A 16,748-nucleotide genomic window follows, 5' to 3' on the forward strand; every position below is an offset into this window, starting at 1 on the left:
TTTATTAGACAGATAAACATGGTCAAAACTTAACAGTGAATGTCCATCAGACTCTCATAACTACTTATGTCAAAAAAGGACATCACAGCAGCATTTGCAAAGAAAGTTGGTATTAGGAAGTTGGTGCTGTTAAGGTTTAATGGAACATACAAAGACCGCTAACACTGACATAAATGGAGGAGTGCCTGAGAGCAATACTGAGCTCATCCATGAAAACATATTGGCATAACAAATCAACTGATTCTCTTTTATTTAGTTGCTATTCAAAATACTTGTTTCACCATCTTATAAATGACTTTTGCTTTTTCAAAAGCTGCTGCTTAATTTACTCTCTTTCCTCCTCTTCTCCAGTTTCTCTTGGTTTGTGCTGCTTTCTTCGGAAGAAGCTTCTTGGTTCCAGTTAGGTGGAGGCTCTTCTTTTTGGGCACAGATGGTGCTGGTGTAGTTCTGGCAATCCTTGCAACCTTCTTTTTCTGCTTTGACCTGTGATGTTCACCTTCAGCCTTGATTTTCTGTGTCTTTTTACTGGATGGAGCTGTTCTCACAGTTGATGCTTTTATTTTGGGGGATGGTGTCTTTTTATATTTCTTAGAAGAAATTGTTGAGATGGCTTCAGCGGGGGTAGAAGATTTTTTCAGAGGTTTGGTTGAAGGTTCATTAAGCAACTCAAGGACAGTCTCTGAGAAAAGCAATTAAGATGTTTCATCATCCCTGCTTTAAGGCAGAAGGCTAATTTAGAAAATTACTGATATAAACCCTTAGTAGAGGTATAGCTAAGAAAAAAAATCTAACATTCTAGGAAAAGAAATACAGACTGTATAAACATCTTTTCTTCTACCAAAAGACCCTTGGGTTTCTTAGAAATTAAATTTGTTTAATCTTAGAAAGTATGAATTTAGGAAAATAAGTCCAGAAAGAATATGATGAGCCCTTACACACTGCTCTTTGACAAACTTAACAGTATGGACTTTTCATGTTACGCTAGTATCTGGAAATCCCAGATAAGAAGACTTCAGCTTACTGAACATTTTCTACTCAATAATATGATGCAACCCCTGCTCTAGTTGCAAAGGACCTAAAACAGAAAAGCCAGAGAAAGGATCAACTCCCCTAGATTTACGGAGAAAGGATTATGTTGTTTGACCCGAGGAGCTTGTCACAGAGCACTCAGGACAGGCACTCAGAACTTCCCAGACCAAATGCTTACATCAAAGCCACCAACTCTTTTGTGATGCCTGTTTACACTGTTACTTGACAACATTTAGAAAAATCAGAGACCGGGGTTAAGAAAAGGTACAGCATCTAGTAGACAACAGAAGCACACATTAAAACATGATTACCTAACTTCAGGACACGTCCTGCTCAGTGCTTTAGTTTTTAAGATCACTAGCAATGTTAATCACATAATATGTAAGACTTGACAGTTTTGTTTCTTGGTGAAATTTAAGCCTAACAACTTACTTGCATGTGGAACAAATGGTATCCGTTTACTCTTTATTTTCACTGGAACAGGCTTGTATTTACACTTCCCTGGTGGAGCTCTCCTTGAAAAACAAAGGCATGCAGATATCTGAGAAATTGTTAGGAAGTTTGTTTATTCCAGATGCCTCCCTACACACACACAAATCCCTTGCCTCCACCAGAACAGATATAAAAGGACTTTAGGCACTTAGATTGCTTAAAGGTGGAATTTGAGAGCTTAATTCAGGGGTACAAACTGTAAAATCCCTGCCTGAATAGCAGTAGCAGCTGGAAAACTACAGTTTCTCTTCTACCACCCTTCTGGTAAGCTTTCTGCCATCACACAGTCTGGACTGTCTTTATTCAACACGAAGAGCTGAATTGTCAGCCTGCGCGATACCGGCCTGCCTGCATGGCCCTGTGGTTCACCATTGAATTCAAGGGCGCTGATTAGGTGCGTTCAGCTACGTCCTGCTGCTGGAGGCACAGCACAACACTGGTTCCAGAAGCTTGGTGGTATAATGCATTGATTGAACTCCAGCCTAAAAAGCCAGTTTGGGTTGTTCTCTCACCCTGGTTTGGAGAAACAGCCACGTTCTGGTTGTTGCATCCCAAGCTGAGGTGGAGGAGTCTTATATGCATATGCTTGCACATGAGGCTTGTCAGTGACAGAGTGCTTTCCTCCCGCTGATGGTACAGCATAAGGAACTCCATCCGTGTGGGAGAATATGCCCACCCAACCCCACAGAAGTTGGCGTGACGTTCAAAGGGCGCTGCTTCAGACACAACACAGTGCTGCCGCAAGAGCTGAGCATGAGGAAGGAAAGGAACAGGCAAAGAAACTCAATCCCAGCTCCTCTCCTGGCACTCCCTGACAGCTTCCTACAATACAAAAGCACCCCCAAAAAAGCATGTTCCATGACAGTAAGGTGGGGGTACAGAGACCTACATTTGCTTATGCTTTTCTGTTCCCCACCAAAGGATCTGCTGTAAGATAAATAAGAACAGGCTCTTCCAATTTGGCATGCTTGGTAGCACAGAGCAAAGCAGAGCATGACCTCAGGCATCACATTTTCTTGTAATTAGCGTTCTCCATCAGACACGGGCAACTGCCAAGGAAGTGCTTCCTCCACATCATTTCAATTTAAAAAAAAAAAAAAACCTACCAAAGCAGGGTTGATAGTGGCTTTTTTTTTCCTTCTGCCTCTCCAACTTTTTAAGCACCTTCTAACACCTTTTCCTTCCACTCCTAACTGGGAGGGAGGTGGAGGGGGTGTTGGTACCAGTCCGGGCAGAGGCACGTCAGCCCCTCTGATGTCTCCGAGAGCACGGCTGCAGAGGCAAGCTGACACGGGGACACCAGGCTCCGATGCCATTCATTTTCCCGAAAGGTTCATAGGGAAGCTAGAACTGCCCTCAGGCAGATGCCAGTGCCCCTACCAGCACTTCAGAGCAGGTGTTTGTGTGACTTGCTACCCTTGCTGAAGCATGAGCTGGAAGCAGGGAGCATCCAGGCTGGACTGAAGAGGACCGCGCCTGTTAGAGGAGCCTGTTGTCCCAGCCACAGCTCCCTGTGGGACGGAAATGAAATAATCCCATAAACAGCATGAAATTGCAGAGGGGAATGGAAAAATCTCTGCACGTGGTAAGATCAGAAGACCAGTGTGCAACCGAGGATCTGGAGGTGTTAGGACTCTGCTCCAGAAGCAAGCTTTGCACACCCTGAACGAGCTTGTAATTTATTTAACCAAACAAGCGAGGGCAACACTGAGCAGCACAGCACCCAGGCTGAGGGGAGACAGAAAACGTGAATAAATTTCAGAGAGCCAAGGGAATAAGTGCCCGAACCTGCTCCAGAAATGATGGGTATGGAGCTCCAAAAAGCACAGGGAAGAGCTGGCTTCTTTCCAGAAAGGCTTTCAGGGCAGTGAAATCATCATGCTTTCTGCCCCCTGTGGAATCAGCCTAACGTGGTGCATTACATCTCCTCCTGGAGAGGCTCCCACAGGCTGCTTGGGATACAGAAAGCTGCACGTCTCCCTTTACAGCTAGAAAGAAGAGAATTTACCATTCTGCTAGTCTTCATGACACAGTAAGGAGTGGCATAGGGGCTGCATGGCTTTTATTGATGAAACAGAGCATGCTCAAGTAGTCAGCGTTTATGTGAGTTCACCATATTTTATTTTCAGAGATTAAAATGTTGCATTTGGTCCGCCACAGTTCATGCAGCTCAGAGGCTTCCTGGCAGACAATAAGCTGTTAAAGACAGGAGGCTCCTTGTAAGCAGTTACAGCAAATGCACCTAGAGTACAGAACTCGAGGTCCTATTCCCACCACCTTGGCACAGAGCTCAGGTCAACTACCTAGCTTTGGAGTTTTTGGATTTGGCTTCCCAAGAAAGCATGTCTTGTTTTCTTCGTGGTGTTAGTGTCTGAAATCTCAGCAACAGCAGACAGACACTTTATCTTCTTTACAGGGTGATTTGAAAAAAACTCATTTAATGCTTTTTTAGCATGATCCAAAAAATGCTTTAAGTAAGAGCCAAAAGTTTAGTAGGGGAAAAAATTGCATAAGCATGCTTATTATTGTAAAACCAGACTTTTGCAGGGATAACAGCTTCATGGGGAAAAAACATTTTGCTTGGAAAACTCGGGTTCAGGCTCCAGTTATTTGAACACTGCATGAACCACCAGGTTTCTTTTTCCCTCATTAGAGGGCTTTGCAGCTAAACTGTTGACTGCTTTTTAAACTTTTGTTTACTAAAAATAATCAAAATACATCGCAAATATGTCACTTCAGGTCTCTGCCAATTAAGGTAAGCCCTTCTGAGATTTCTCATTAGACAATTAGTTTCCACCGATTTCAGGGAGAATTGGGTATTTAACCTGCAAGAAATGATCTTGCAACCTGTTTCTCCCTTCAGCTTTAATTTTCATCTGTGCAAGATCTTCCTCAAGGTCTCTCCAATGAGAGCTAATCTTCCCTACCAGTTTCCATGGAGGGGAGGATTTTCACATGGAAAATTAAACAAGGATTCAAAATTACTCATCTGCCTGCCATGTGGTGTTTCTTAAGGCCACATGACATTGACTCCTGCAAGCCAGTTTTCCTTTGCATACCTTTAGGGACAGACATCCCTCCAGTCCTTCTGCCAAGTCAGAAACGGCAGTAAGTCATGGAAGAATCAGTACTTTTCAATTACTTAATGATCAGCAAAAGATCACTATTAAATGGCCCGAGGAAGATTCATAACTGATCTTGTCAAATGCCATTGGCATTGCAGAGTTCACAGGAGCCTAAGAGGCTGACCTCAGTAGAGCGTTCTACATCTCTTTTCCATTTAAATCGTGTTAGCAACAAGGAATGGTCAGTGCTGCTTTGACCACCCAGAATGCCAAAGTCCTTTGTAGACAAAAACTGGGTGGCATGAGGGTTTGCAGTGCCTTCTTTCTCTGACAGATGCACGGTGCCCACATCTCTGGGCAGAAAGTCACCTGTCTCTGCACAGCCCATCCTGTGCCTGCTTGTGCAGGCTGGAGGACAACCTCTCAGGCACACCTGAGTCAGAGAATACAAGTCCTGGTAGGACATGTGGTAAGAGAACTGATTTGTGTCTTTAATTTGCTAGTAAAAAGGAAATAGTTTCAACCTTTCACAGTTTAGTCTAGGTTTGAACTTATGAGATGGGCCAAGAGCCATAAAGACCGTAACTATTTGCTTTCATGTTGCCATGCATCGCCAGCCTTTTACTGTGTTTTACTATTTCATGGCTTATCAGTTCATTTTCTGACCTCCATTTCATGATAGAAAGGGAATTGCTGGCCAGCACAAAGTTTTTGTTTTTTTTTTTTTTTAAGAGAGAGAGAAGGAGGAAGAGAAGAGACATTAATTTGCTGATACCAAATTAATTTTGTTTCATTTTTAATTTTACAAAATCATTGGTTCAAGTGTAGGCAAAATGTTCTCCCTCATGACCTTGAAAAATATGGATCATTGTTTCTAACCACCACTGTGTTATACTTTAGACGTGCAAACAAGACGACATTATTTTGATCCTAACTGTCCCAGACCCTAAAGATCTAAACTTGGTCCACTTCTGGGTACACAAATACGATAAGTGAGGAGTACATTCACTGAAACTGATAAAGTTGCACCACACGTACAGTGGGTCAGCAGAAACCAAGGTCTGGATGTAGAGGCTAGTGAGATTATGCATTGGAAATACTTTGCATTCTGTCTACTATGATAGCTGAAGAATGCGAGGTGATTATAGAAGAATTTGGCAATGGAAAACCATCTTTAATTACTAACCTTGCAGGATCAACAATTTTGTAGAGAGATCCATGTGGTGCATAGGCACTGGGATAAGAAGTAGACAAAAAATACAGCTCACCTAAATGGAAGTGAAAAACAAAAAGCAGTTTCAGATGCAAGTGCCCAAACTGAATCCTGGTTCTCCATTTCACGCTGTTTTCTGTCTCTTCACTAATTTACATGGTTAGAAAAGAAAACCCCTTCAGCCATTCCCTCAGTTGTCTCTTACTTCCAAACAGCGGGCTTTGGTCTCACCTTGCCCTATGCAAGTGGACCTGGGAACATCACATGAGCCCCTGGTTGCAGCACAGTTCCACAGAGCCAGCAGCCCTTAACCAAACAGTGCATGAGAAGGGCCTTCATTACCTCATGTTGGTTGCCTTCCAAAAGGTTACTTTCCTATGTAAAAATACATGTTTTTTTAAGTTTGTTTGCACCAAAGAAACATCCAGAAGCTACAAATTAGAGGGGGAAAAACACACAACAAATATTTAGCCATCTCATAGTGGTACCAAATATATACACATATATACACACACACACACAATGAGCTAAATTGGCTATCCATGCAGACAGAAGCTTCTTATTACTGCGTGGCTGCTGAGACCAACTGCTCCTGATGCCTTTCCTTCCTTCAGCAGCCACTAAAACAATATCCAGGCAAATTATAGTAGCTTGCAAAAGAGGCAACACTATTGTTGCATTTTGAATTACATTACAATACCATATTATTTTCTAAAACAACGATCAGTGGAAGCGACATTTAACATCCCCTCACTCCACACGTTGTTAGAACAGTTAAAAATTGTACATATTTCACAATAAAAGCCTACATCTGACAGATGTAAGCTAGCCAAACGATCTAAGATCTTTTTACAACAAGCAAAGCTCTTTTCTGCTAAATCACAAAACACCAGAGCTCACTAAAGCACATCTGAGTTCTCTCAGAAAAACTGATGTCACTTTTTGTGGTGCATAGAACTTTGTCAGGAGACCAAGCAAAAGTGAACAAAGTATGCTTTGGTACTTCTAGCCTGGTGGAAGTTCTAGACATCACAACCATAGTAATCCTTGGCACCGAGGCATTTCCACTAAACTTTGAAATTAGCAGCTGACTTCATCCCCACATAAAGCCTTGGTCTGTAATGCAACAGTGTGAAGTGCTGTTATTGTGAATAAGACTGAGGAATTTGTACTAATGAAGAGAAAAAGATTCAGATAGATTATAAAACTGACAGTATAATTTCCAATAAAGTTCTGACTAGCAAGATACTTCACCTGCTTCATCCTCAGCAAATGAGATGATGAATTTGCTATAAGAACTGATCATTCCAGGGAAAGCACAAACTTTTGTACTACCAATGCAGATATCTCTCTTCTTCCACTTATTTGTCTTCTCATCTTCCTGTAAAGCCATCAGTCGACTAGATGAAAAGTAAAATTCTGTGTTTTATGTTTTGGTTATCAAGATTAGTTCCTGGCAAAGTCATGCATTACTGAAATAAAATGTCAGTGAGCAGGGACTATTGACTAGCTTTGTCTTTCAGAAAAATAAGCCCAACCGTAAGCAAACTTATCCTAAGGACCCTACCTTTGAACAAGTTTAGATCCTCACCAAAATGTTGTTATAATGGTCAAATCCCTTAATCTAATACACAAACGTTTGGGATTCTCATTTACTGCAGCTCAAAAGGTTTCAGGATGCTCTGATATGTTTAAAGTAAGCGCATGTGCAGAATGGGAGATGCAAAGAAAATGATTCGTTTTACCCATTCATGAAATCACCAAACATATAGAGACCATTCAAGTTGGGTGATTCACATCCTCTGTATACATAACCTCCAGTGACTGACTTCCCCACGTTGCGGCCATATGCATATATTGGAAGAACGTCATCTGTTAAACAAAGGAGCATGAAAAGTGAGAAAAATTACATCCAGAGAAAAATCAAAAAGCAATTGTTCAGTAACACCAACAGGCACAAAAGCAATGAGAAGAACTGGTACAGTTGAATAAAACAGCATAGAAAACATCAGTGGGGATTCAGTAATTTACTCCAAGACAGAAATGACCCAGGGGCTTTAAAGAGCTCCCTGTAGCTGCTCATCAAGGCTTAGTCTTGATGAGCTTCTATAAGATGTAGAACCAAGATTGTCTACGCCAAGCAAGCAATGGCTGCAGGAAATACTATCTTACAGGTCTGTCATTGCAACAATCATTTTAACAGAAATTGTCTTTACAGATTCCAGTATATCTACAGAAGGGGATACAATCAAAGTCAGCTCAGCATCTTCATAGGTTTGCTGCCATTCCCAGCACAGAACATGCATAAATGTGCAACCTACAAACAACTTGCCATAAGGCTTCTAAAGATAAAGGTTTTGTCTCTGGCAATATTAACATTGAATTCAACCCCTTCTGGAAGCACAATGTCAGAACCCACAAAATTTTGGTCTTGTCCTCACTTTTTTCCCCTGGATCAAATACCTCATATTTGATCTTTAACGTTGAGCATAAAGACCACAAACGTAGCTCATTTAAAAATTCAAAGCAAAAACTAAAGCAGATGTGTTGTCAGTTGACACTTGGGCCATTGTTAAAAGTGGTGATTTGTTTTTATTTATTTAAGAGAGCCATGTGGGTACCAGCATACCAAAAGAGAAATGTTGATAACAAACACTCGGTGTGTACATGCTCATGCAAATATTTCAGAAACATGAGCTTAAGACCAGGTGTTTCCTTCCAACAGCTTAAGGGGCTTTATGATACACAGTTCTTCTACCATGCTTTCCAATTATCACTAGTAGCCTCTAAATAGAACAGCATATCATGTTTGTACTTAAACTCAATCCACTGCCTTCCTTGGGAAAACTGTCTGCAAAAGCCACAGGCTTTGACCCTAACCTCCACCTTCAGAACAGTGCATAACAAGGAATTCCCTAAAGAGGAAGGGCAGCATTTCATACCAACTCTTAAATGCTGGGGAGAAGGGATTTATGCTCTTAGCAAGTAAGCAATCTCCACTTAACACCCAACACTGGATTATTTAGCTACATGGAAAAAGCCAATACTATAGTCAACCAAATGCATCAAGTAACCTTTTGTAAGAAGCTTCTTCCTTACCCAAGGAGGAATTACGGCAAAGCTTTTTGTCGTAGCATTCAAATCCCTCCTTCGCTCTCCAGCCATAGTTTCCTCCTTTAACAATGATGTCAATTTCTTCAAACCTGTTCTGCCCAACATCCCCACAGAATATCCTCCCTCTTCCCTTCTTTGTGACAGGGTCCCCCCTGTCAACAGCACAGCGCCACATATTCCTGACCCCATAAGCATAAACTTCAGGGCGGGCCTTGGGATCAGACACAAAAGGGTTATCAGGAGGGATGCGATAAGGCTTGCCATCAGGACTTTCTCCATCCACATCAATCCTCAGGACTTTCCCCAACAATACATTCCTAAAGAGAAAACAGATAAAGACAGATATATAAAACCCAACGTCAGAGACAACTGAAAACATGGACAATTCCCTCCTCTTCCCCCTTTCCAAAGGAAAAATTATCTGTCCAAAAGAAATAAAACAACAGCTGGTATGTCTTCCAAGCAAGCCACAGAAGACTCTCCCCCCACCCTCCCACCCCCATCAATAAATTGGATACCCATAGCTTTCAACACAAAATTTTGTAACTAATTTTGAGATACTGCATTGGACTACTTGCAGATGAAAAAGCACTTCCAGGAAGCACTCTTACTTTACTCTTCCACATTGTCTCATTTCCAAACCCAGTGTCTTGATGGACAAGCTCAAGTTTTTTGCATGTACTCCTACTTACTTGTTCTGAGCATTCCCAAATTTTCCAAAAGGGTCTCCAGCTTTCCCTCCATCCCCTGTGAATACATACATATAGCCATCCACCCCAAAGAGCAACTGCCCACCATTGTGATTTGCGGCTGGTTCTTCAAGTTCCAAAAGATTCCTAAAAAAAAAATAAATAGAGCTCTTTTCAGTAAGGCATCCCTTTATGAGCCACATTTGCCATGAGCCTTGCAGCACACTCCTGCTCCATGCACCACGCCTTTAACCTGCACTGCATTAACACCTTTGTGCTAGCTAGAGTTGTTGCCCTTTAAATTGTGATTGTGACAGGTGGCTTCTCTTTTATATGAGAAGCAGCTGGTGAATCTGAGGGATTCAGGACCATCTCTGGGGGTTTACATGGTGATTGCGAAACTTGAAAGAAAATGTCTGCTATTAATAAATTATTCTCCATAACTAAGAATTAGCCTTGGTGGAGGGATGAACAGGATGGGGACACGTCAGATCAAATGAATATATAGTACTATAGTGAAACAGTTTCTACAGTACAAAAAATTTCCAAGGCACTTGTTAACTCCACAATAGGCTTAAAGTTATTACTGCTCTTTAAAAAGGCAGGAGTACAAGACAAAAAGAGAAGATGACCTGAAAGTCTAGGTCTTGGGTTCTATTTTCTGTTTCATGTCTTAGTTTGCTGTGTAGCCTTGAACCAACCTGCCTTTGGTAGCTTTATAACAGCCCTAGTCATGTCCCTAGATCAGGGTGATTGCACACGAACAGATTCTGCAACAGGGAAAGGGACAGATGAAATTACTTCTCATCATGGCATACAGCAGCATTCAACATGAACTTCACCTTTCTGAGTGTGGATCAGCTTTGTTGGCATCAGAGGCCAAAACCTTCAATTCGCTGATTCTGACCTTTTCCACTCGCTTCTTATCCATATATGAATAATAGATATAAAATTTCCCGTTGTGCTTGTAGTTGGGGTGGAAAGCCATCCCCAAAAAGCCTCTCTCGTCCCCTATCCACGGCGTAGCCAGCACTATGCTTTTAATATCCAGAAAGGGCTCCTCCAGCCGGCTGCCGTCAGGTAAGTAGACCCAGACCACCCCCAGCTGCTCAGCTACGAAGGTGCGGTGGGTCTGGTCGTCGGCATGCAGCATGAGCACCGGGTTCCTCAGCCCATTGGCGACCTCGGCCAGGCAGAGCTGGAGGCAGCCCCTGTGGCCCTCCACCACCAAGCCCAGGTTGCGGTTGAGGACAGTGTTCTTCAGCACGTTGGGGAAGCAGTAGTCCTCGTCGTGTAGGTGGAGGAGGTTGCAAAAGCGTGTCTTGTTCCTCTCGCAACATTCCCGAGCGTGCTCATCGCTAGTCAGCAGGCTGATGGCGGAGCGGCAGTTGGAATGGAACTCGGAGCAATAGTCAAAACAAAGCCCAGGAAGGTTTCTTAGAGGCGTTCGGGGGTTTTCAGCATCGTAGAGGTGCGCAGCATATGGAGAACATTCCTAGAAAGTAAAAGAAATCAGATGTGTGGCTGTGTACACACATCCAGGAGAAGCCAGGACTCCTCTTCATGGGAGCAAAAAAAAAAGTTAAAAATAAGACAGAGAGCACAATAAGTTATTTTTGAAGTGGAGTAGCAAAAAGTCACTCAATGTACAGCTAAACAGGATTTAGAGGTCGGTAGCAGTTTCCTTTATCAAAGCACAATCGGCTTCACCTAAGTTCCCAAAGGAAGGATGTCTATGGAGGCTGTGTATTCTCCAGTGCTAGAGGTTTTTAAGGGAGTGACAGACAATCTCTTCTACCAACCTGCTCTTACCTTTCCTTTTAGAAAGGTCCCTTTGTTCCCCTCTACTAGATTTTAAACTTGGTACTCTGTAACTTGTTCTCAACTGATTGAAAGAATTTTTTTGCTCCCTCACTGCAGCAACCTATTGCTCTACAGAGAGCAGCGAACTTCATACTTAAGACTTCTGCAGACCAGCAGTCCCAAATGTGGACGTACCCTTCAGGTCAGACAGTATCACTGCTTTTTCCAGATATATTTAAGATTTCACTTAATTAAGCCACTTAAGCCCATACCTAAGTTTAATCAAGCGTTAGGAAAAAGCACACTTCTTTGTTCTTTCTTAATTTGTACCTATATTTAAATTCCTCATCTTCCAAAAAATCTGGGCCAGAATTTCTATAAAACACTTCTATTAAAATCCCATCTATTTATATTAGCAGAAAAAAAAAGTTGAAAGTGAAGGACCTAAACTCTGCAAAAAGGTTATTTTACTGGTTTTCATGCTAGCAGCCTGAAACAATTTACCCAGGGCTTTTAGTGGGCAGATATAATAGAAAGTACATGGACAAGTCCAAGAATGAAAAACTATTATACTAGTATTTTTTTTCTGCTTCATTAAATAAATCTCCTTCATTAAATGAAAATAAAAGCTGGAGCAATTACGTAATCACCGACATTGTTTTTGTTGCAAGTAGCAGTCATCCCAGGATATTAAGTGTGAAGGCTACAAACATCCATTCTAAACTTAGTCTAGCAAACTGTTTCATTTGCTCACAGGAGAACCCAGGGGTTTTTGGCCACACTAAGAACAGATACAACTTGTAAGTACTCACACTTTCCAGCTCTTACAGAGCAGTAGTAGATTTCTCACTTCTCATTGTGGCCATTTGATTATAAATCTGCATGGAACAAGCAGGTTTCCATTGCTTTCAAACCCATAAGGACTCTCTCCTCTTCCCAAATCAGAAGTCCCCAGGTTGCAAAGGGAAACCAAGTCCCCCAGACCTGCTCTTGCAGACTGAGTCCAGCCCCAAGCAGCTGAACCGCACCATTTTTCCCATGCTTAAAGTCCTACCAGAACAAGACGGGCACCAACAGGCCTTGAGTGCCTTCCGTCCCCTAAAGCCAAAGCTCCAGGTAAGTGCCTTTGTGTGCTCATATTCTTAAAGGAGAGTAGCTTGGGTACAGGCATTCAGCAACACCTGGCTGGCATGATTGCTCCACTTACCACTGCACACTCCCTCTGCTTTTGCCAGCATGCACTCACACATCCCTGAATGTATTGAATTTCTGGTTATATCATAGTTTTCACAAAACATGGCACTGATCTCAAGTGATCAGGAGTCAGGGAGAGGCTGCAGCCCACTCAGGACTCACCAAGGAAAGGTGGGGAAGAACAGACAAAACCTAACCTGTGTTACATTTTGAGCCTGGGAAGCTCCTTCAGTCCCACTGATGTGCTGATGCAGCTGTCTCATCTCTGCTGTGCACAGGTCTCCATAATTCACTTGCAGTCTAAAGCTCCTCTTCGTTCTGAAGTGATTAATTTATTAATGTCTTTGAAAACACATTTACCTTCCCTCGGTCAGTGGGAACACAATTAAGCTCCCAGAACAGCAGTCTGAGTGCTACCACCACCAATAAAAAAAAAAAGGAAACATCTTCCTCTGAAACAAGGCATCTTTCTCACTGCCTCAGAGCTCCACCAGCTCTGTTTTGCTGGCAGCCCGCACTATGAGGGTCTCCCACAGTCTGTCTCAAATAATTGTAGTCCCTGAGCAGCTACCGTGCTTTTCCAGCCATTCAGCTTCCCAGGCCTTATTTACCTGGCAAAGAATAGCCTGCAGCACCCAGACCCGGCACAGCTCACCAGGTGGAAGCACTGCTTAGTATCTACATACACCCCGAGGAGCAGGTGGCCTTGCTGTAGTTATTGGCTGTCTGCCTTCATTTTGCTCACGCGTGCTCGAAACAATACAATTAATCCAGCTACTTTATAGGGCAGAAGCTGCCCAGATCATGTTAATATTTCTTTACTATTTTAAAACAGTTTCACAGAAAAAAAAGAAAAAAGTGCATGCAAAGAGCATGCAAAATTAGGCCTCAGATGAAAACTGGCTTTAGAAGTAAGTTAATTTGCCCACACCTTCTATCCCCTGCTAACATCATGGCTTCAATCAGCTTGAAAAAGCCTTAGTTGGCCTTTTGTTTTTCATGACTATTTGGTTTTTAAGCCTTTCCTTTAGCAGCTTTCAGAGCACAGAAAAATCCTCTCAGCCCAAACAGCTGTCCTAATGCACGTACCAAGGTTTGCATCCAGGGCATTTTCACAGCCATGCTACTTGTACAACATCTCCTTAAGAACATTTCAGGCAATTTTTTACAATTTCATTGTCAGTTTTGAGGCTAAAATCGTCAAACTACAGAGCTGAGGGTCAGACTCTAAACCTAGCAATGCTTACAGAATGCTTAACCAGCGAAAACAAACCCGGATTTTGTGAGATGCAAATTGAAGTAGCTCTATCAGTAAAACTAGATTGCTTTATAGGCTGCTTGGAAGCTTCTTCAAACCAGTTATAGAAAGAAACACGTTTGGTGTGTTGTTACAGCAGGAAATCCACGATGCAGAACGCAACCCCATCTAATCCTCTTCCACCTGCAAGGAGACGCACAGCTCCATCGCTGCCGAGAACAGCTGCCTCTGTGCAGCTATCGGCACACTGCTCACTACCACACTATACACACACACAAATTTTCTTTTTTTTTGCCATTCAGTGGTTTTGACACTGGAGGAACACCTGCCTGAAAGGTCCACTTTGTTACAAGGCATCACTGCTATTCCAACCTGCCTCAAAGCTGTGGAATTACACTGGTTTTGCTTTAGAGCAGCCACTGATCATTCAGATTTATTAATAGGCACCTACACTTTCTTTTTTTGAATTTTTTTTTGTTCAAAAGAAAAGCTAGTAGCATTTTGTCTGCCAATGCTTCTGAATCCAGTCTTTCTACCTCAAGTTCAAACAGCATCAGTAAGAAAACTTGCTACCAGGAACAGTTTATCCTGGTACTGCTGCACACAGCAAAAATAAGCACTTGGCAAAATCACATCTGGTGATATATAAATGCATCTGTCATCGTGTATTTAAGGGTGCACTAAACATGTCAACGCTTCATGGGTAGTGCCTACAAATTATTGTGATACTGCGGAGAGATGGCAGAATGGAGACTGTCATCATTTTCCATCCCTTCCATATGAGATCACCAGTAATATTTTGATCCAGCAAAGTGACATCCCTGAAGTGGAACCATGCAGTAGATCTTTGCTTCTCGACTAATTAAACAGCCAAGTAATATTTGCCAAATAACCTGATTTTATTCCCATGGTTATCACCAACGTGACCAGGAACAGCAAGATGTAACACAACTGAAAGTTCCTCCCCAAAGACTGGACAGCAATCTTATTCTAGAAAAAGATGAAGAATCATAACGTATTACTTCGAAAAGCATGAGTACTGATTTGGGGGAGGGGCTGGTGTTACAAAATACATTTATAACAAATGCAGAATTAAGTAATGCACTGCAGAAAGACCAACTTAAGTCTAAAGAGACAACAGTCACATTTTTACACTGTTTCCTTTCTACCTGCAACATGCAGAAAGTCTTCCTAAGCCCACCACCGGTGGTTCTGCTGGGACCTGTAAGGCATCATTTGCTGGTTTACCAATTACAAAAAGACGAAGAGAAGGCAGCTGTTACTTTCTCACCCCTGGTGCTGAAAGGGTTTCCATCCCCCAAGCAGATACAAAAGTCCTTGCCAGCAACCAAGAGAAGGGAAACGTTTTGGTGCACAGATAGTGTTCTAGGACTAAGGAAATTTTAACTGGAAGAGTTTTTATATGTTCCTAGTAAAACTAAGTGTGGCTTTTGGCTGCTTGGTGTTTTGGCATGCAGCAAGTCCTGCTCTGCATGACTAAGACTTGTTAAAAAGACAGGTCAGTTCTGCCCTTTATTCGAAAGCTGGGGGGGAGGCAGGAAGGGAGAGCCCAGCCAGAGCAGCGCCTTTGGTCTTCTGTCACTGCACCATGCCTGTTTCTGCCAGCCAGGTGCACAGCACGCAGACAGCGCCCATGGAAATGCAGGGACTGAAGCCTCAGGACCTTGCAGCAGCTGCCTGAAACCGCTGCCTAATAGATTTTGTTTTCCTTGAGCCATCACAGCATTTGAAACATTCTCAGCAGGAACACAATCAAAACGCACCCTTACTGGGACCCAGGGATCTAAATCCTTTCCTGATCGTACTCATGTCGCTGCATCCTGCAGAGTTTGTAATCCAGCCCCTAGCAGCTGCAAGCAGAAAATAAATATTGATCTGTACCTCTCCCCTTTGTTACAGGAAAACTAGCAGAGCAGCAGGATTCCCATCACCACCTGAGCTGAGCAGAGCTTTCACATAAATCGTTATTGCTATGAAGTGTCAGTGTGCATTGCCAGATACCACAGACTGCTGTCCTCACACAAAGCACTTGGCAGAACGCATGCTGAGGATCCAGCAGCATTACTCTGTCAGCCTGCTTTTCCCCTGCTCCCACACCTCTTTCACAGCAGGACAGCTAGCTACGAGAGGCTACCAGGACCACAAATGACCCAAGAATCAGCCAAAAGCACAGGACACGGGTACTGATTTTCCACCCTACCTGACAGAGAATATCTTTGATATACGTTCCGCACAGCTTACGCCCCCGTGGATCGATGGAATCCACGATCTCCCGGTACTTTGCCGCGATGCTGGTGTCTCTCTCCTGGTCACAGCAGCCAAAGTTTTCATAGGAAGAGCAGAACTCCAAGTGAACAGGGGGCTGGAAAGGCGGCCCATAATCCAGGCACTGAGGGTGCCCCAGGAGACTGCCTACCCAGCATAACAAGGAGAGGCAAAGAAAGACACGTGAGCGAGAAAAGGAAGCTCTAGGGCTGCTGCTGCTCCTTCCAGCACGTGGCCAGACGTGCACTTTCTTCAGGGTAGGTTTCCTGAGGTCAGATGTATGGAAATCCTGGGCCTCTTGGTGGTATGATTCAATCATTCTTTCTGCTTTATGAATGTTCAGCCACAGAGATCAACATTTGCTCAGGTTTGCTTACATTCTCTCTCCTTTCTCTCTGAAGTTTACTATTTGGCTGGAGAGAAACCTTCCAGGCTGCCTCCTTGGTATTTCACACGTCACATAGCTGAGCCCTCCCCTCTGGGCTTTTCTCATGCCCCTAGAAGGGCTCACTAATCTAATCCCTATAGCTTAGTTTAAATAGGCTAAGAAGTCATTCACCAAGAAACACAAGCACCATTAAAATGTAGCATATGATTCCTACATA

The 16,748-nt window shown here is 42.9% G+C and overlaps 1 protein-coding gene across 1 annotated transcript; it reads right to left on the reverse strand.

The window, feature by feature from the left end:
* Positions 1–233: 233 nt before the first annotated feature.
* HHIPL2 (HHIP like 2) lies at positions 234–16,591 on the reverse strand. Its single transcript, XM_080584322.1, is given in 10 exon segments — positions 234–362; positions 365–679; positions 1,462–1,544; positions 5,773–5,854; positions 7,054–7,199; positions 7,545–7,671; positions 8,899–9,230; positions 9,606–9,749; positions 10,445–11,097; positions 16,079–16,591. Coding segments are annotated over 10 exon segments (2,322 nt in total). The 5' UTR covers positions 16,463–16,591; the 3' UTR covers positions 234–306.
* Between the last annotated feature and the right edge of the window lie 157 nt (positions 16,592–16,748).

The sequence above is a fragment of the Anser brachyrhynchus genome, assembly GCF_964034855.1.
Source record: "Anser brachyrhynchus genome assembly, chromosome: 3".
Lineage (NCBI taxonomy): Eukaryota > Metazoa > Chordata > Aves > Anseriformes > Anatidae > Anser > Anser brachyrhynchus.